The 22,369-nt window shown below is 42.7% G+C and overlaps 1 protein-coding gene across 1 annotated transcript in view; it reads right to left on the reverse strand.

Annotated features, from left to right (window-relative positions):
- LOC102763815 (histone-arginine methyltransferase CARM1-like) overlaps positions 1-22,369 on the reverse strand; it is a 131,219-nt gene that overhangs the window by 61,950 nt on the left and 46,900 nt on the right. Inside the window, exon 6 of the mRNA XM_006768248.2 lies at positions 19,429-19,539. Coding sequence (XP_006768311.1) covers positions 19,429-19,539 — 111 coding nt within the window. The remainder of the gene's footprint in view (positions 1-19,428; positions 19,540-22,369) is intronic.

Here is a 22,369-nt window from a genome sequence, read left to right on the forward strand (position 1 = left end):
GCGTGTGGGCAATATAGGTATAACACATATGTATATATACCGGAAATGAAGGAGGGGGAGGTAACTACAATTATTAATAAACGCATTTATATGTTGTATAAAAAGTAACAAAATTCTAAGAAATTCTGTCATTATGTACATCATTGTTTTTCTAATTGAAATTAAAAAGCAGTCAAAATGACTTCCTTGGGCAATCTAGTGTTAAAGAGATAATTAAGTTAAAATGAGGTCGTGAGGTGGGTCCTAAACCACACATACAGACCCTACATACAGAGGGAAGACCATGTGAAGACAGAGGGAGAAGACGGCCACCTACACGCCAGGGAGCGAGGCCTCAGAAGAACCCAGCCCTGCTGGCAACTTGGTCTTGGACGCCTAGCCCCCAGAACTCGGAGAAAATTAATTTCTGTAGTTTAAACCACCCAGTCTGAGGTACTTTACGGCAGACTAATACGTGGAGGATAAAGGAAAATGGAGAGAGAGACATGTGTCAGGGATCCTCACTATCTCGGATGCAGCTCTGGTTCCTGGAGTGCAGTCAAGGTCAAGAGTCTGGCCTTCTGGACACCAGCTCTGGGACCAGTCCCTGAGCCAATCAGGCTCTGGGGAGGGGGAGGCTCGTGCAGGCACGATTCCCATATCGCTGTCCCCTACTCCTGCTGTAAAGACTGAATCAGACTTTCTCCATCAGGACTGTCGTCCCAGTGAGGTTGGGTGTGATTCCAGACACCTCACCCTTGCCCCCCGACAGGCACTCGTTTGCTCAGAAGCTGTCATTTACCACAGTTAGAGTTCAAGGCCCGAAATGTAATGCCTATTGAGCAGGCACAATTCAGCAACACAAAAGTCACCCAGTTGATCATTCACCAGGGGAAAGTGACAACTATCTCTTCTTCCCTGTTTTGATTGGAAAAGTAGGAGGCCTTGGGTGTTGGAAGCAGGAGTAGGGTTCATAACAGAGATGGATGCAGTGTGTGTGTGTGTGTGTGTGTGTGTGTGTGTGTGTGTGTGCGCGCGCTGGGAGACGGCTACAGGAATGTTGCCTGGAGACACAGCAGTCAGACTTTTAAAAATCCTGCCTAGTATTGGCCTGATTTACCTTCAACAGGGTCATTTTGGAAGTATTTTGGCTGCACTCATACATGCACACCGCTGGGCTTCCAAGAATGTATGTCTGAAGATTTCTTTTGTGACTTTATTATAAGGGTGCTTCCTTCCAAGGGAGGCATTCATCAAGGTGTCACAGCAATGTGCTTCCTGCCTTTGGCTGTGCTGCAAAAGCCCTTTCAAGCCAGCTGTGCACAGCTGCAATGCAGAGCGCGCCGCCTCCAGCACACGAATTAAATAAACATCATTCACTGTGTCTGAGAAACAGGCTGTCAAGGCATCAGGAGGAAAAGTGAGAAACTCAGTCAATTTGTCCTGATCCTTCTTTGACATAATCTGCATATGTCGAGCTATTGGGATCTGGTTACAGTGAAACATTCCAAGAGAGGAGCTGTGCCTTACTCTTCCAGAATACCCCCTAGCATCTAGCCAGGGACAGTAGCCCTCAGAAAATGCACATGACAGAACTTTTCACATTATCACCCTATAGTTGTCCTGCAGGTACAACCTCATTCCGAAGTAACAAGCACTATTTCTAGTTTTAAAAACTAAACACATTTTTGCCACTGACTTACTCAATTTGCAGGTAACCTCTTGTCTATTTATTGCAACTTTACTTTCACCTCAGTGAGTGTGTGGGACAATACTGGCCTGCCACCAGCATTAATTTACCCCCGTAAAAAATGGGGCTTTTATTCACCTTGAAAGGAATAAGAACAGCAATTAGCTTTTGGACAATGCTTTACAGTTGACAAAAGGCTTTCACATACTTTATCTTCTTTAAGCAAGGCAGGGTGTGTTGGAGCCCTGTGCAGGGTGGTTTTCACCTGTGTAGGACCTGCCCTTCTTAGGCAATTCTGGGAAATTCTTACTCCCCTATTCTGAGCATGTGGTGCAGCTTAGGCTGCCAATTACAGCCAGCCTCCCTCACCCCAGCCACAGACTGGCCTGGATCCAGATCCAGGCAATCATAGCTCTCCATTCATCTAGACTTGGAGAAGGTGACTTATTTTCTTAGTCATGGATCTCAAAGGGTGTTATGCAGGGGCTGTCAGCAGTCTTCCCCTCCATATGGGGATGGGATGTGTGTAATACGAGAATAAATCCAACACAGAGAGAAGGTGGGGAAGGGAGTGGGCTGGACAAAGAGATAGGAAGGCCGGGTGGGAGAAGGACAGGGATGGGAAGAGAGGAAAAGGAAGAGAGATAGAGATAAAGGTAGAGATAGAGGTAAAGTAGATAGATAGAGAGAAAGCAATCTCATTTGGATCACTTGTCATTCCTCCTCTTGACTACCTGGTTATGAGAGCCAATAAATTCTCTTTCCTCTTAAGCCGGTGTGAGTTACTCTACTGTGATTTGTAACCAAAAGCCTGACCAATATATTTTACAAAATTTGACTGATTTTTGAAGTTAAAAAAAAACTGTCTTCCTATTGCCCATATATAGTCTTTTCTGTGTCCCATTCACATTAGGCTAGTTGTGTGACTTGCTTCAGTCAAACAAATAATCCATAAGCCATGGACATGTATGCTGCTGGGGTCCAACCCCAGCAGGTCGAGGGTTCCCCAAAGGTGTGGACGGAGTCGGCGAAGAAGGAATGACACGGAGACAGCGTTCAGTTGATCAGCAGCCTTGCCGGGATCTCTAGCCACAATCTCCAGCCAAGTTCTGTGTCTTGTTGTCTTGTTACCTCTGTATTTATACCAGTTGATTTAATCCTAGCAATCTCTATTCCAAAGGTTAGGGCGTTTCTTATCTCCATTCCAGGGAGTAAAGATTATGTAGCTTAAGCATGATTGGTCGTAGTTAAAGAGATTAATTACCCAACTGGCACTTGGTGACGGGCTTTTATTCCCTCCCTAACTTCAGGGGAAAATCTCTACCTGGGGAAACAACCTTTCTCGGAGAGGTGACCTTGGTTAAAACACATAGTGCCAAGGGGGTGAGCAAACATATTAAGACCAGTATGCCATATATGCCAGGTCCCTTGAAACAGCAAGGATGGACCGGCTCCCGGCAGTATGCAAGCAAAGGAATAAACCTTCTGTTGTGGTTAGGCCTGAGAAGTTGGGAGTTTTTTATTACCATAGCAGAGCCTTGCTAAAGACCTTGCCTACCCTGACAGTCACACCTACATAGCGCTACAGCCCAAATATCAACTCCGGCTGTTTGATTCCAAATTCTGCATTCCTATTTACATTAGGCCAGGCTGCTTCAAGCAAACCTACTAAACACTCCAAGTGTCCTAGGGCATCTCTGAAAAATAAAAACCAAACAAACAAGAAACCATGGTCTAATGGGCAAACCTTAGGTAGTGCCAGGATGACTGATAATGAACAATGACAATCATAACAAGAAGGGCTCATCATAATGTCCAGGAAAAGGTCACCTGAAAGAGATCAGGGCCCAAGCAGTCTTGCTCACTGGTACATTGCTCATGGGCACATCTTTAGAAGTTAGCATTGCCGAAACCGGTTTGGCTCAGTGGATAGAGCGTCGGCCTGCAGACTGAAAGGTCCCAGGTTCGATTCCGGTCAAGGGCATGTACCTGGGTTGCGGGCACATCCCCAGTAGGAGATGTGCAGGAGGCAGCTGATCGATGTTTCTCTCTCATCGATGTTTCTAACTATCTCTCTCCCTTCCTCTCTGTAAAAAAATCAATAAAATATATTTTTTAAAAAAAGAAGTTAGCATAGTACCTGGCACGCTGTAAAGCTCAAAAAATATCTGAAGTTAAAGGGAATGGTTACTATTTGCAGATACTATGCTAAATGCTTTACCACATGCTCATCTATGCTCACTTACTCTACAGACATGGCTTATGCATCTCCTATGTGTCAGGCAGGCTGCAAACACTGAGGATCCTGGGGACAACAGAACAGGTCCCTGTACTCATGCCACTTACAGTCTCCAGTGAAGTTTCTTTTTGAGTCTGCAGGCCGACACTCTATCCGCTGAGCCAACCCGGTTAGGGCTGTTTCTTTTTATTGTTAGTCTTCACCTAAGGATATTTTGTTTTTTCCATTGAGTTTTAGAGAAAGTGGAAGTGAGGGGAAGAGACAGAGAGAGAGAAACATTGATGTGAGAGAGACACATTGATTGTTTGTCTCCCACACGAGCCCCGACCAGGGCCAGGGACGAAGCCTGCAACTGAGGTGCGTGCCCTTGACCGGAATCGAATCCGGGACCCTTCAGTCTGCAGGCCGACACTCTATCCACTGAGCCAAACCAGCTAGGACTCCAGCAGGGTTTCTCACCTCAGCAATACATACTGACATTTTGTGCTAGGGAATTTCTGTTATTGTTGTTGTGGCGGGTCTCTCCTGGGCATTTTAGGTGCTTAGCAACATTCCTGACCTCTACCCTTTGCCCCCAGTGTGACAATCAAAAATGTCTCCAGACATTGCCAAATGTCACCCCAGATTGAGAACCACTGGACAGCAGGTTATTGACTGAAATACGTTAAGTATAAAAGTGCCATTAGTAAACACAAAACAGGGTCAAGTAACAAAGGGAGGTGCAAAGAGTGAGTGGTCAGGGAAGACCTCTAAGTTAACTTTGAAGAGACCTGAATGGAGCGAGCGCTAGCCCTGTGGCTGCCTGGGGAAGAATTTTCCTACAAGAGGGAGCAGTCAGAGCAAGGACCATGAGGTGGAAGTGCGCCTGTTGTTTTTGAGAACAGAGACAAGGCTGGAGAGGCTGGAGCAGAGCAAGGGAAGATCGTGGGAGGAAACGTGGTCCCAGAGGCAGCGGAGGCCAGTGGGAATGGTCTCACAGGCCTGGCAAGGACTCGGGGTTCTATTCCGAGCGGGGTGGGAGCCACTGGAAAGTTTCAGCAGAGAAGTGGCCGGTGCTGACATACTTTTACAGAATTACTCTGATTGCTCCATGGAAAACAGAATAGAAGGGACAAGGGTAGAAGGAAGACGAATTAGGAGGCTACTCGGCTATTCTAGGTACAAGATGGCTTTGCCTTGAGGGATTAGGGGAGGGGTAGATGGATTCTAGATTTTGAAGGGAGATGTGTTGTATGTGGACAAAGAGGGAAAGGAGTGGATAATAGGATGTAGTATTAATATCCTCATTTTATAGATGAGGAAACCAGAGTGCAGAGAGTATGAGTAACTTGTGCAAGACCATCCAGCTAGCAAAGGTACTGCCAGGCTTTCACCCAGACACCGATTCCAGAGCCTGCCCTCTTAATAGCCACACTATATTGTCAATCATGCCTGGCAGCAAAGCGGGGAGCAAATTGAGGGACTCCACTCACCCGTTTCCTTTTTACTTAGCACCCTATCACCCTGCCTCAGGTTCCAGAACATCCAAGACAGGTCCATATAGTCAGAATACAAAGAGCAAGCAAGTGCAGGGAGGGGCAGTGGGAAGTGGAAAAGGGCATAGAGGGGATAAATGGTGATGGGAAAATAAAATAAAAATACAAACAAGCAAAGGGTAGACCTGACCCTCCTCGTTACTAGCTCTTGTCAGATCCATTCTGATGCAAAATCATAGATATTTAATTCTCACAAGGCAGACAGCTTTAAAAATTCAAAATTCCCAAGGAAACTTATTGAAATATGTATTTACACCACATGTTATTAACAACTAAGCTCAGCTCAAGGTTGTATATAGTGCTGGTAAAAAGCATCCCGAATGGTTACACATTTAAACAGATTAGTATCTGGGATGTGAAGAGAAACTTGAAAAAAAAATTTTGAGCACTGTTTAAAGGTATGCATTACTCAATCTAAGTCTGCATAAAGTTTCCCCAAATTTCTCTCTAAAAGCCACTTTGGATGTTCCTTGCATAATAACAAAGAATAAAAGCTACTTGTCAATGAGTAATACTTGATCTTTCTGCTGCAGTAAAAATGACTGAAATAATACATGGAGATAATATAGCAAAACACTAATATGCACACATCTGCTAGCAAATATTGTAGATAATGCAGAGAGAACATGATTGATGATTTTAAGAAACAATCCAGAAGAAAACATGCCAGATAGAAGGTTTGCTACATACATTTGTGTTACATGCAAATGCTCCCAGCATGAGATGTTATATTTTACATTCTGTTTGAGTAACAGATACCAGAACAACTGCTTTTCTCAGGGCCAATTGAAGGAAGGATGGACTGGAGAAGATTCATGATCTTTAACTATATCAATGTTTCATGGGAAAACTCGACCACTAATGGAACAGTTACTTCGGTGGGATTTTCTAAAATGCACAGAAAGAGCACATTTCAGAGATAGTTCCACATGGGAAATTCATCTGCAGCATCATACATCCGCAAGTTATTACAGACAAGTAGTTGAACTTAGAATGGAACTATGGGGTGTCATCAATGTGGATAATTTTATATGTTTTTAAAAGGCCTTTAAGAGATAGTAGTCTGTTCACAACTTTGTAATCACATGGAAATGTCCTTGAAAATCTTTACAGCAATGACCTTTTACTGGTTATTTCATAGCAAAGTATTTGGAAGAGTTGCCTCACTTACAGATGAATCATAAAATTTTCTTGTTAAAGATAAGAGTTGTAATTTGTTAAAATTTTCTGTGATGACAAGTAGTACTCTACCTAGCAGGCATTTGGGGGAAAAAGTAAACTTAATTTGCTCTTCCAAAGTCAAGATGACTTTTAGTAATGAATCAGAGATGAACTATTTTTCAAAAGAAACCCGTGCTATGGAAAGAACATTTTGAAATGGTTGGTTGGGCTATTTCATTGACCCATGATTTTGTTTTTGAAAATGACATAAAAAGTCTCAAATCTGCAAAATTTTAAAAACTTGGGAACATAACTTTCTAATTTTCCCAAAAGCCTTCCAAAGAAAAATTTTAGTAATTTTTTAAAATTTCAGTTTACATTTTATTTATTATTTTTAATTGAATTTATTAGGGTGACGCTGGTTAACATAGTTATATAGACTTCATGTGTACAATTCTACAATACTTCATCTGTGCACTGTGTTATGCGTTCATCACCTCAAGTCAGGTCTCCATCCAAAACCAGTTATTCCTCCTATACTCTCCTCTACCTCCCCCATAGCCCTCTCCCCAGGTAATCACCACACAGTTAAAGAAGAATTTTAATAACTTATTGTTAAAAATATATTTTTATTGATTTCAGAGGGGAAGGGAGAGGGAGAGAGAGAGAGATAGAAACATCAATGATGAGAGAGAATCATTGACAGGCTGCCTCCTGCATGACCCATACTGGGGACTGAGCCTGCAACCTGGGCATGTGCCCTGACTGGATCTCCTGGTTCCCAGGTTGATACTCAACCATTGTGCCACACTGGCCAGGCAGAATTGTAATAATTTAAAACCCATTCTTAAAACTGTAAATATACAATGCCTTCTAATTAGTTTATAAGACCTTCTGATTGAAATCAGAAAGAAAGAGAAATGTATTAACTGAACTTCATATATTGGTTAAAAAATAAGTATTATGATTTAGCTCAACTCATTTTGCCTTTCTTCCGGAATTTACATAGTTTGTATGTTTTCATTCCAGTGGCAATAGCCCTCATAACCAGTGTCAAAATAAATTTAAGAGAGAACAAGACCTTTAAATAACATTATCTCCAAATATTAAATATTTTAAATCACAAAACGGTATAGGTTTTTGTGTGGCATTAATGACATGTAGACTTCAGTACTGATTTTCATCCTTATCTTTTTCTTCCTTTCCAATCATTTTATTTCCAGTTCTTATATTATTGTACAGACTAAGAATATAAAAGTGAATAGAAGTTTACTTTTATTTTAAAAAGCATGCTTACTGAATGTTTGTTTAATAATTTACATAGACATTATTTTACATGTATTTTAATAAATATATTTACCTATGTAACTACAGCCACGGTCAAGATATAGAAAGTACCCATTACCCTTAAATTTCCTTCATGCTTCTTTGTAGTTAGTCCCGAGCTCCCTGCAATTCACCACCCCTCAGCCTCACACAATCACTGATCTGCATTCTGTCACTACAGGCTATTTTTCCTGTTTTAGAATTTCGCATAAATAATCCTATATGCTCTTTTCTTTGAGATTTACACACAGTTATGTGCATAAGTAGTTTATTCCTTTTATATATCCAAACTAGTTGGATGTAAAACTAGTTTGTCCTTTCATCTGCTGATGGGCACTTGGGTCTCTTCCAGGGTTTCACGTACAAATCTTTGTACAAACAGATATTTTCACTTCTCTTAGGTAAATGCCTAGGACTAGGGTTGTTGGGTCATAGGGAAGTGCATGTCTAACATTATGAGAAATTGCTCAACTGTTTTCGAAAGTTCTTGTGACTTTTAAAAATATATATTTTATTGATTTCAGAGAGGAAGGGAGAGGGAGAGACAGAAACATCAATGATGAGAGAGTCATTGATTGGCTATCTTCTGCATGCCCCAAGCCTGCAACCTGAGCATGTGCCCTGACTGGGAGTCAAACCATGACCTCTTGGTTCATAGGTCGATGCTCAACCACTGAGCCACACCAGCTGGGCTCCTGTGACTCCTTTTTATTCCCACCAACAATGTATGAGGGTCCCACTGCTTTCTTGTCGGCCTTTTAAGTTTTAGCCATGTGTGAGTATATAGTGGTATCTCATCATTTTCACTTTGGAGTATGTTTACAATGTACCTCATGTGGGAGTACAGGAGTACACATACTGTCTCCAAAATAGATCCATCTGTGTGTGTCGATGGGGCTGCTAAAAATGTTCACCAGTCACGACCGAGCAGATACACAACACACAGTGACGGCCAGGTCCCTGCCCTAAGTGCTGGCCACTCCAGAGCCTAGGAGATTGCTTTGGGCTCGAGGTTTAAAAGGTTATGCTTTTAATTCATATGAATTTAGAAAGGAGAGAGAGCCATTTCCTGCTTTCAGGTCTAAGTTTGGTACCTGTTAGCAGGGGCAGCAGGGAGACTCAGCCACACATTTTTGCTCCAGCGCCGTGTCACCCGTGGTGCTGGCTTTGGTCTCACCCTGATTGAAGTTCATTTGCACAGAGGGTGACCCTAAAGAAAAACACGTTTCTCCTTCCAGCACGGCCCCAGGAGGCGGCCAGGCCCGGCAGTTTCTCGGGCACTTCACTGGCCATTCACTCTAAAGTGTGGGGGTCCTCATCTGTCATTTCACGGCTTGTTGGCAGGAAAGCAGCAGCGCAAGTACCAAGAAGCCTCAGCAGTCAGTCCGTTTCGCGCAGGTCAGATGCCCAGTAATATGCACAGTGTGACAGTTTAATCAGAGAATCGTGCGGTATTACTGCCTCTGCCTGAGAGGAGCAGACTTTCTTTGCTTTTCAAGAAAGCTCTTTTCAGATAGCTATTAGCTTGTTGAATGAGGGACTGCACAAAAGAAGTGCGGGCTCCTTGTGGTCTTTCAGATCATTAAAAAGTAACCCAGGTGGCAGAGCCAGTTATCATTTCCTCAGCGGCCGTGGATGAAAAGAGCAAGATTGGACACCAATCTGGGGCTACATGACGGCCCGACCATCCGCCCAGAGTGAAAGCGGATTCACCAATTCCGTGGGAAATAAGGAGTCAAAGTGATTACTTAGCATTGTGTGGGCAAGCCAACCTGTTGATTTGACTGCATGTGTTGCTCTTCAGATGTCAGTCTGGTCTTGAAGAGTCTCACACAGCCAAGCAGTGATCTTGTTTTTTTGTTTTTCTCTCTTGTGGGACTTCCTACAGGGTCAAACTCTTGAGCTACCTGGAACTAGCCGGGCAAAGTAAAGTTGGGGTGTGTGTGTGTGTGTGTGGGGGTGTGAGTGTGAGGCAAATTCACTGAGTTCTAAGACATCAAGACATTGTTAGCAATGATTGGTAATCAACCATCGGAATGCTTTTCCGTTACATTCCCTGGGAGAGCTCAAATAATGCCTTTCTTATTTAGGCGAACTTGCCCACTCTGCTTGCCAAGAATATGTGTGGCCTAATCACAATTCCCCTAAAATGTGTAGCCACCAGAGCAGGAAAAAAAATGCTTTAGGTCAATAGCACTTTCTGTAAATATGCTGCTTTTCTACTAATGCCCAGACTCAAACTGGCCCTTAAACATTGGCTGGCAATCTCTAAGCGCCATGGGGCTGCTAGGAGGAGAGAGAGGAACGAGAAGGTGAGAGGCTGTGAGTTCAGACTTTCACTTAAGGAGAGCAGATTTTGGAAGCTGCCAAGTGAGCTAAGTGGCTGGTGAATTATGGGGTAAGTGGGGATATGATACACACGTCAGTGTTGGAAATGGGGACGACTTCCCATGGCAGAGGGAAAACAACTGTGGATTTGGGGCAAACCCCTGAACTTCCTCTGTAAACTGAGGAAGCTGAATATCAGTTTCAAAAGGGTTGTTTTGGGCTTGTTTGTTTGTTTTTGCCTCTAGACCAGCCGTGGGCAAACTATGATATGGACCAAAGCTACAATGAGATATCACCTCACACCTGTTAGGTTGGTATTTCCAAAAAATAGCGAAAAGGTAAGTGTTGGCAAGGATTTGGAGAAATTGGAACCCTTAGACGCTGTTGGGAGGAATATTGAATGACGCCTCCACTATGAAAAATAGTATGGAGTTCCCACAAAAAAATGTTAAAAATAGAACTGCAATATGATCCAACAATCCCGCTTCTGAGTATATATCCAAAAGAAGTGAAATCAGGATGTCAGAGATACCTGCACCCCCATGTTCACTGCAGCATTATTCACAATAGCCAAGATATGGATAAAGAAAATATCATATACACAACAGAACGTTACTCAACCTTAATAAAATAACTTTGTGACATGAATGTAGAGGGCATAATGCTAAATGAAATAAACCAATCACAGAAGGATAAATACTGCATGATTCCACTTACATGAAGTATCCAAAATAGTCAAACTTATAGAGGCAGAGAAGAGAAGGGGAAATGAAGATTTATTTTTCAGTGGGCATAACATTTTTGTCACGTAAGATGAAAGAGTTCTAGAGATCGTTAGTACACCATAGCATCTGTAGTATGGTAAATGATGCAGTGCTTTGCATTTTAAAATATGTTAAAAGTATCTATAATGTTAAAAGTATCTATCTAATGTTAAATCTATCTATCTAATGTTAAAAGTATCTATCTATATGTTAAAAGTATCACGCTAAGTGCTCTTATCAAAAAACAAACATACCAAAAAAGCATAAAAAACACAAGGAACATTGTGGAGGTGACGGACATATTTAGTACCTTGGTTGCCGTGATGCTTTCATGAATGTATTCATATGTCCACACTCCTTGAGATATATACATTAACTGTTTACAACTTTTAAAAATAAACTATACTTTAATAATGCTTTAAAAACGTGGGTGTTGCTCTCACTTTAGAGGGCTTGGGGGCAGGTAGGCTCAATGCTGCTGTTCAAACTCCCCTCTCTCTCTCAGTACCTGAAGAGTTTCCGTGGAGCATCCTCCAAAAACATTGTGGGAACCCCTTTTAGGGCTGTTTCATCTCTGAAGCTATGGAACTCCAATGGCTCTCAGAGTGTGGTCCCCTAATCAAAAGCATCAGCATCACCCACACTTATTAGAAACGCAAATGCTCAGTCCACATCCCATAAGTACCGAGTCAGAAGCTCTGTGTTACAGAAGCCCTGCAGGGCGTCCTGAGGCCCCCTTGTTTGAGAGCCACTGTGCTGTTCCCTGATGCTAAAGAAGGTGTGTTCCCCCCAAACCATCACCAATACTGTGGCCATTAGAGGAGAACCTAGTAGATGCAGGTCAGCAAGGGAAGTCCCTACTGGGGAAGGGACTTGAGAACAGTTACAAATTTCTTCTGCAAATTGAATATCAGAGGCTGCTCAACACACTGCCCTGCCCAGTCTGCAGAACCCCGAGCAGAGTTAAAAATAGTACAGAGCCCTGCATCTTGTAATGCTTTGCTTAAAAAAAAGCTAATAAAGAAAAACTTAAAAGGCAATTTAAACAACATGCTCATGAAAACTGTACTGTGCCTGGCCCTATGCTTCCACTGTTGTCTGGTGACCTCCACGTCCATAATAACGGTTCAGTCGATTTGTACAGAGATAAAGCGAGGCCCCAGCATCACACAGATGATAACCACAGCGACAGTAATAATAACAGCTATAGAATGCTAGGCACTGTGCCAATTTTTAATGGGTTTTCTTATTTAATACTCAGAATATCTTAATGAGGAACTGCTATTATCTACAATTTTGTAGGTGAAGAAAATGAGATAAAGGTCACGTAACTTCTTATGGAGGCAAAATAATGGTCCCCCCACAGATCTCCACATCCTACTCTCTGGAGACTGAGAGTTTATTATCTTACACAGCAAATGGATTGTGTAGATGTGATTAAAGTCAGGGCACTAGGCGGGGAGCTTATCCTGGTGAGCCCAATACAGTCACAGGAATTTTTATAAGGGGGAGGCAGAAGGGTAAGGATAAGAGAAGGAGCTACCATGATGGAAACAGAAGTCAGAGTGATGCAGTCACTAGCCAAGAAATGTGAAAAAAGGCAAGGAACACATTCTCCCCTGGAGCCTCCAGAAAGAACACAGTTTTTTTGACACCTTGATTTTAAAGTCCATTGCACCAATTTCAGATTTCTGACCCCCCAACTGTAAGGTAACAAATTTGTATTAAGCCACTAAGTTCGTGTTAATTTGTTATAGCGGCGGTAGACAACTAATACACTTGTCAAGGTCACAAGGCCATTAGGCTGTGGATCAAGAATACAGCTCCACAGTGTCTGAACCTATATCCTCAATTCTAGCTCCGGCAACAGTGTTTAGGGCCTTCCCTACAGGAGGTAAGTGGTGAGAAGAGGCATGGATAGTCTCCCCCAAGTTGTTTCCTGTCTTGTCCATCACGAATCCAGCTATACGAAGGGTTCTATTTCTTGGGTGGGGTTTCATGGCCTTTCACATGGACTATTTTAAAATGCTCCTCTGTTAAGTGTGTTACTAGCTGATTTTTCCAATGAAAGATTTCCTTCTCTTATGGCAGATATACCTGCCTGTTAAAATGTTTCACAGTAAATTTCCTGAGGGGAGAAAAGTGTTTTTTCTCCTGGCTCCTGGTTGAACTACCTACAGGGGTAGGTGCTCTAGCTTCTAGTCAAACATAGTCCCGGCTTACCTGCATGTTCCAGAAGGAGGCGGCAGTGAGGACTTGTGGAATATAAAGATTCTTGCCTAAAGGTAGTTTAACTGAGAAGGGTTTTCCTAGCCTACGGACTCCCTGTGGGACTGGCTGAGCCCTCTTTTACAACTCTAGTGTAGCTGAACTCCTTCCTCTGCCCAGTCCTACCCTGCTTCCCTCACTTCCCCGCAAGTCAGGCTCCTGAGAGCCCGCTGCATTAAACATCTTGCATGTGAATCTCTTCGTTAGAGTCTGTCTCCTAGGGCAGTGGTCGGCAAACTGTGGCTCGCGAGCCACATGTGGCTCTTTGGCCCCTTGAGTGTGGCTCTTCCTAAGCCTTAGGAGTACCCTAATTAAGTTAATAACAATGTACCTACCTATATAGTTTAAGTTTAAAAAATTTGGCTCTCAAAAGAAATTTCAATCATTTTACTGTTGATATTTGGCTCTGTTGACTAATGAGTTTGCCGACCACTGTCCTAGGGAACCTGCCTTATGACTGATCTTACACATCAATAAGCAAAAGATAAACAATACCCATAGCAAGAGGGACTGGGAGTGCTGCCTCTCCTAAGGTCGAGCCATACCAGTCTCGCCATGGCTGCCAACACCTGGCAGTGAACACAGCCATCAGCGTGGACATCAAGTGCCAGAAAAGTGAAGTTGGCCATCTGTGCTCTCTCCGTCAGTGCCGCCCACTAGAACTTCCTGCAGTGACGGACATGTTCTCTGCCTGCACTGCCCAGGGGGATAGCCACCAGCCATTAGTGGACACTGAGAACTTGACATATGACTAGTGTGACTAAGGGAACTGAGTACTTTTAAAAATTAATTTAACCCTGGCAAATGTGGCCAGTTGGTTGGAGTATCATCCCATATACCAAAAGGTTGTGGGTTTGATTCCCAGTCAGGCCACATACCTAGGTTGCGGGGTCAATCCCAGGTTAGGGCACATATAGAAGACAACCAATTGATGTTTTGATGTTTTCTCTCACATCAATGTCTCTCTATCTATCTATCTATCTATCTATCTCTCTTCCCCCCCGCTCCCCCTGCTCTCTAAAAAAGATCAATAAGCATATCCTCAGGTGAAGATTAAAAAAAATTAATTTTTATATATAAATAGTCCCATGTGTCTAGTGGCTGTCATATTGGACAGGCAGCCCTAGCCTGTGAACCCAGCAGGTCCAGAAAGGCAGGACCACAATAGATCCAATTCCAACTGCTTTTATTTCTACCACGACCCAGGGTACTTGGCCTAATTCCTTAAAACTCATCCTAGTGAGTCATATATAAGGGCTGTGTATGAGTACAGTCTAATGAGCCCCAAAATGATTACGCACATTGTTAAATCTAAGTGTCAGAGAGTTTTGCTGTAAGTTTATGCTGATCACAACACATAAATCTATTCATGATGGCTCGCCCTCCTAGTCTTTCATTCTCCTGGCCCTCCAAGGGGTTTATCACCTAGATGCAGAGACAGAACATGCATTTGTGTGCAATTTTAAATTAAGGAATACCCCGTCCATGACTCTGTAGGTGTATACATTTGATGAATATCTGTATGATGTGGGGGCTTTCTCTTTACATTTCATATGTAGGAAAAAGAAAAAGAGCAAGAGATAGTTGCCATGTTGACGTGGGCAGGCTCACAGCTTGGGAATGCATGGAAGACCTTTCGTTCTGCCCTGTTCCTCAGACAAGGATGATCTCTTATGACTGACTCCGAAATGTCAAAGGGGGCCGAGGGCGAGAGCACAGGGCTGCACCAGGCAAGGTCACGACCATTCTGCAAAAATGACTGGACGTGCATGCCCCCCGTACAAGGAGTCACTGGCATCACCCTGCCATCTGAGGGCTGGCCCTTACACAATCAGGCCGAGCTGCTGAATGCGACTGACATGGAATCCGACGCCATTTGAAACTGTCCTTGTTTACTGAAAGCCCAGAAGCCTGGCGCGAGAAAAATCCCAGGGACAGGCGACGGTAGTTAAATTTGTACATTTTTCTTTCTTGTTGCAATTTATCTTTTCTGAGCAATTTAATGAAGACGCCAGAGGAAAGAATTAACTGTCTGCTGCTTCCATTACCACATAACGAAAAGGTCGGAAGGAGCACCATGCACTGTACGCTGAGCTGCTAGAAAAGCCTATTCTTAGAGTGAGTCTCTTTTGTGGGCTGTTCACACTCGCACGTTGCCACCCACCAATAGTACGGGGAGTGTCAGTGTGAGAAGCAGAAACCGAGAGCTGGTACAGATGGTCCCGCACAAGGGTGAAGGGCCCAGCCCGCAGGGATCAGCGCACGTCACCCACCGCGGCGGCGAGGGGCGCGCAGGCCACAGTGTGCATCCAGAGGGACCCAGCTGTCATTAGATTCGCACTTTGAGAAGACTGTCATCATCCTTGGTCCCGAGTGCATTTTTAAGGAGCTTGTCCGTAGGGCTACACTCAGTGAAGGCCTCCAGGCAAAAGGGCCTTGCCAGCAGAAATTTAAGGGACTCCTTGCAGTCCCTGCAGCATCTGGAAAGCCACCCCTGCCCCGAGGCTGCCTCACGTACCCAGAGAAGAAAGATTACAGCAACACACACCTCCTCTACAGAAGGTAAAACCGAAGATAAAATAACACTATGGCGCTTTGGAATTCACCAGGACATTGACTTGTAAAGCTTTACAAATCAGATCTGTCTAGAAATACCACACAAGAACAGAGACAGTTAAGTAGAGGGTCTTCCCACCTCAACACCCGTGGGGACAGTCTCTCCACTCATGCTGGGGCCTCCCCAACACATTCTGATTGGTAATGCTGAAAGATTCGATGGATGAGTCACTGTACAGCTTCTTTTTCACCTTAAAATAGGTTATTTTTTGGATACATAAAAAATAGCCTCATTTTTAGGAAATACATACTGGAATGTTTAAAAATAAAGTTATATTTTATATAAATGACTCACAGAAAAACGGTATGTGCATATCTCTAATAACTAGCTACAAATATGGAAATGTATTTAAACACACCTAGGTGTGTATAACTGTGTGTGTGTATGCGTGTGTGTGTGTGTGTGTGGTGATGGAGGAGCAAGAGTAAATGATAAAGCAAATGGGGTAAGATGTGAACAGCAGGTGAATCTAGGCAAAGGAATTTGGGAAGCCTTTGAAATATTTTTCTTTTACAACTTATCTTTACGTTTGAAACTATTTCCAAGTTCTTAATAGTTTAACAGCTTAAGAAGTTTTAAATAGTTTAAAAGTTTTAAATGTTAAGTTAGCTCCCTTTTCTTCATCTCTGTATTGACTGGTTTCTTGCTAGAGGCCCTTACAGTTATACAGCGGCCACACTGTGGGTGAGTGTGTCCGCGAGGGTAGCCTCACTCTGCGAGAAGACAACAACCCTGCCGATGTGTTTAATCAGAATGAGCACTCTCTTGGAGAAACCAATCACACAGACAGTTGTAGCATGGCTCCTCCATGGTGTGCTGGTGATTGTTGAGAGTATTTGCTGGGGATAGAGATAGAATTAGGGCTAGGGAATGCAAGGACATATCTAGTTAATTTCTTCCTCTCTTCCCTTAAAATACTACAATCAAGAATATTAGAATTTTAAAGTTTTAGAAATAAATATCGAATGTGTCACAAACCAAATTAAAATATATGAAAAAAAACAAACTATAGGAGAGGAAGAAAATCCCTAAATTTTTTATACCACTCTTTTATTGGGGGTGGTTGGGGTGGGGTAGGGATAGGGAGGGATGTCTGATGCAAGAGATAAGATCAGTTTCTTACTAGAACAGAGCTCTCTGAATACAGAGTAGACCTCAATCATTACTGTTTTTCTTATATGTGCCAACAAACAGAATCATGGACACAACTGAATGTAGATATGATTAAGTGAATGAGCAGCACCTGAGACAAAGTTCTACACTCAACTCCTCATCTTTAAGGATGCATTTTAAGATATTTTAAAACCTAAGCAGAGACGTTTTTAACTATGGGGTTCTCTTTATATAAGTTTATTTTTCCCTCTTCTCTTTTCTTATTTAGAATTCCATATTGAAAGTTTACTAGGACCATGAAGAAAAAGGTGAGGTACAAACGGGGAGAGGATATTTTCTATCCATATAACTAAATAGGATTAATATTCAACTATAGAAATCATTCTTATAAATGAATTTAAATTACGAAAACGATTTTTAAAATATTGTGAAAATCTGGGACAGGTATTTCCAGAAAGAGAAAGGACAAATGGCCAAAACACTTTGCAAATATGATCAAAATCATTAATAAGTGGAAGTACAAACAAAACCACAAATACCACGTCATCAACACCGAGTGGCAAAATCCACAGCCTGACAATATCAAGTGCTGACAAAGTTGCAGAACAATGGCACTCTCATTTACTTCTGGAGGGAGTGCACATTGGCACACCGCTTTGGAAAACAATTTGGCATCACAGAGCAGAACTGAAGGCATGCATACCCTGTGGTCCAACAATTGTACTGTTGTGAATATGCTAGGAAACTCTGACAAAGAGGCAGTGGGAGTCTATGCAAGAGTATTCATAATAACAACACGTTTATAATGGAAGCTATCTAAGGTCTGCCAACAGCACAGTAGACGAACAGCTTGAGGCATTTCATACAACATAACACTATCCCGCATTGAAGATGGGTAAAGAACAGCTATATTCACTGACAAAATGACCCTCAAGAACACAATGTTGGACTTAAAAAAGCCAGTTGCAGAAGATCACATATGTTAAGATTCCATTTTTGGAAAGTTCATATAGGTTTGTTTTTAGGGACAGAAACATATATGGGAAAACTATAAAAACAACAAAAGAATGATAAACAAAAATTCAAAGTAGTGGCAGGAAGGGGAAGTGATCAGGAAAAAACACACAGACCTTAAATGGAAATGCCAAGAGCCTGTTTCTTAAAAGAGGTGTGGGCACACATTCATTGTATTGTCATTCTTTACACTGTACACATTTAACAAATATTCTTTTGTGTGCAGCCAATATTTACTAAAAAGGACTCTCAAGAATTGTTGAAGAAGCAAATGGCCAAACAATTTTTATCCAAGACTTGCTGAAAGAAGAACAAAGAGTGCAATGACCCTCCAGCCATGAGGCCCTGGCAGTCTTTTCTACCACGCATGCCCACCGGGCTTCTTGTCTCAGTCCCGCTCTCTTCCCTCAACCCCAAACCAAGTATCAATCAGAGCTACCAGTGCTGCAGGGTCGGAGGGAATTTTCACGGTGCTCCTTCAGAAGCAGCAGCCAAGTTTTCCTCTCTCTCTGTCACGCTATCTATCCCTCATTAAAATTCGGGCTTCTTTCACGTGTGAATGTCAAGGCCACTGTCCTGTTCACACGAGTACACGCACACCCCCAAACTCGGCAGCTTGCCTGGGTTGTTATCATACACAGATATTACCCGACTCTTGACTTTGACTTATTTTCTGTTTGTACACAATTCATAATGATAACAGAGCACCATATTTAAAACAAAGCATCTCCCTGTCCTCCAATTAGAACATAAAATCTGAAAAAGCTCCTTGAAAGGCAGACACCTGTTTGAGATCAACCATGTAGCAGCAGCCCCTTAAACCAAAAGTAAAATTTAAAGTGAGTGGTGCAGCTATTGTCAGTACAGCACTTATAAATAAAATAAACCTAGCTCCAGGGAGATCTGGCTCCTCACCTTGGCAGGTCATTAAAGATAAAAAAAAAAACAACCATTCACCACTCTGGCTGGTATGCTCAGTGGTTAGAGCATCAGACTGTGCACCGAACGGTCTCAAATTCGATTCCCAGTCAAGGGCACGCACCTCAGCTGCAGATTAGATCCCCAGCCGCGGTTGGGGGTTGTTCAGGAGGCAACCAATCAATGTGTCTCACATCAATGTCTGTCTCTCTCTCTCTCTCTCTCTCTCTCTCTCTCTCCATCTAGTAGATAGGGAGAAAGGTGTGTTATATTTTCAATATTGTGACACTTTAAAAACAATTGTTTTCATATCAATCACTACAGTGAGTGTGGGCTCTTTCACCAGTAACATCTCAATAGGGAAAAAAGTCAAACTGGAATAAAAATTCTTCTAAATTACTTACTGGAGAGTCCATCACTGAGTCCCCTGAAGCTTACGAGAGTTAGTGAGTAGCAGCTGTAAAAATACCACTTACCTCAGCATATTGTGCTACTGAGCTGGCCTCAACTGCATAGACTCTCCTGGCTCCCGCCTGTACAGCAAAAAATGACAGGATTCCTGTTCCACAACCAACATCCAGAACGACCTGGAAGGAAAGGAGAAGACAGAAATGGGGTGAAAACACAAACAGGTGCTTGGCTGTTGGCGCCACCCCAACCTTGAGCACTGGAATCAGACTCAAGTGCTGGCTTTGATATTTACTATATGTAGTCTTACTGGGGCCAAGTTATGAGTCTCTGTGAGACTCCTTTTTCTCTTCTGTTAAGCAGTGGTTATTAATACCCACTTCTTAAGGTTTGCCATAGGGGTTAAATAATATGAAGTGTGTGCAAAGCACTTGGCACACAACTGGTATTTTCAAATTGTTACTATTATTATTATAGTTTCTGTAGCATGGGTTATTTTTAGGATGTTTAGAGCCAAGAAAAGTAGAGTGTTGTGAATGAGCTTGCTTACCAAGTCAGTCAGCATGAACAAAGCAAACACTGTCTCCAACAATTATTAGAATTATATATATCATTATATATTACATTGTATATCCTATATAATAAAACCCTAACATGCAAACTGACTGAACAGCAGAATGACTGGTTGCTGTCATTCAGGTGATCAGTGCGCAGGAGCTGCCCCCTGGTGATCAGTGCGCTCCCACAGGGGGAGCACCACTCAGCCAGAAGCTGGGCTCACAGCTGGTGAGTGCAGTGGTGGTGGCAGGAGCCTCTCCTGCCTCTGTGGCAGCGCTAAGGAGCCCTCGCAGGATGTCTGACTGCCAACTTAGGCCCGCAGACATCCCCCGAGAGGTTCTAGACTGCGAGAAGGCGCGGGCTGGGCTGAAGGACCCCACCCCAGTGCATGAATGTCATGAACCGGGCCTCTAGTATATATATATTAAAAACAAGAATCACCTCATTTGTCTCTTAACACCTAGCACACTGGTGTTAAGGTTTTAATTTATTTATTATTAAAACCATTAATATACATATAAAATATGTAAAATTTTCAGAAATAACTGAACATAAAATCTTTAGAAATCCAAAAGTGAGTTGTTGTTGTTGTTTTACCAGTTCCCTCCACAAAATTGGGAGGTTTATATGGAGAGTATTAAGGCAGTGGACAGATGGAATTAACAGATACTTTTCTTTTATTCTCTATGCTCAGCCTCGGGACTGAAGTCAAGAAAACGATCACTCACTGGTACAAAAAGTCCGACACTTAGACCTACATGCTGACAGGCAAGGATGCAGGGTACACATTGGGCCCTTCTCCCCAAATACTGCGGAAGCTGGGGCCTTGTCTGATCATTAAATTTCAGGTTATTGTCTTTCTGTCTCACCAGTGACTTTTCTTCTCAGCATCTTTTAGAACTAGCTCTGAGCAAGCCATTTAGTTTGACTAAATCCTTACAACAAACACATGAGTAGACAGCATTAGTATGCCTACTTTATAGACGACAAACCTGAAAGTCAGAGACACTGAAGACCAGCCCAAGTTCATGTTGCAGGAAGTACAGGAGTTAAGAGTTGAATCTGGACACTTCTGCCCTCCAAGCTCATGTTCCATAAAATCACACATCGCTTACCTCAATTCATCTTCACAAATATGACATTTTAACACAGCAATACCAGTAGGCAATGTTTGACAAGGAGACAAAATTCTACTTTTTGTAGGAAAACTTAGCTAAGTTTTTGTTTTGTTTTTACTTCCATAGCTGGGAAATTTTTCTGAAACATAGGAAATATCACGAGGTTGTGCGTATGTGTGTTAACTGCAACCTCACACTGTGCTGACACAGATCCTGTGCCATTATTTGAAGAGAACATGCTGCTAGCAATGGGCTCACAGTGCTCGCTTCTATTAATTCTAGAGCTGTGGCTGGATTCCATATGGTTTCCTAGGGTTTGGTAATTAGGAGCCTTATCAATTTAAAATGTCACCCAGGCTCCGGAATTTGCTGTCAGGCTGTCTACACTTTTAGAAATACCAATATTCACTTCTCCTCATCCTCCCAAGGAAATGCATCATCTTTGATGATCCCTGGTCCATTGCAAGAACACCTACGACTGCTATTTAGGGAATGGAGGCTGTAAGTTGGAGAGTACAATCCATGACCACCAAAAAAGATGCACCTCCTCTCAGTTTTCTACCTGGGGACTCAAGACCCAGCTCAGATACCACATCTCAGGGGAGCTTTACCTCACATCCCCAGAAAGTCTAGGTTGGGCTCTCTGGCACCTGGAAATAGCAGTTACTATAGGATATTGCAAATATTCCCTTAGATGTTTATCTTCTCTACTTGGCCTCTGAGCTCTCAAAAAACAAGAATCACCTCATTTGTCTCTTAACACCTAGCACACTGGTGTTAATGGTTTTAATTTATTATTAAAACCATTAATAAATATTTGTTGACTAAATGGCTGAGTGGGATGACTCAATATGGCAGTCGCCTAATTCCAACCTCACCAAGAAATGTCTCTGGAAAAGGCTTATGACTTTGCCAGTCATTCGGACTTTGGGAGTGTTCTTTATCACAGACTTTGCACTCAGAGAGGATGAGTTCAGGATGCCCTTGCCTTATATCCTGAACTGTTTCATCCAACCTCATCTTCTGCTCCCTGACCTAGTTCTTTTTTCTTGGCCTCCAAGTCACCTCACAGACAATACACTTTCTACCCTGTCTCTCTTCACGATCGCTGCCCTTTCTCATTGATTTTGATCCAAGCATGTCCCTTGGGTCCCTCCTCTGACTACCTGAGGCAGCCTTCTGCCCTGACACAGGCCTCTGTGCTCCTTTCTGCCACAGGGCCCTCGTATATGGTGTTCCCTTTGCCTGGGATGCTCACTACACTCTGTGGTATCTGTCTATGGTAATTTTTATTTTGTCTACTCAATGTTCACTCTTTTGATGTATTTTTTAA

This window comes from Myotis davidii, unplaced genomic scaffold (assembly GCF_000327345.1).
Source record: "Myotis davidii unplaced genomic scaffold, ASM32734v1 scaffold83, whole genome shotgun sequence".
Taxonomy (NCBI): domain Eukaryota; kingdom Metazoa; phylum Chordata; class Mammalia; order Chiroptera; family Vespertilionidae; genus Myotis; species Myotis davidii.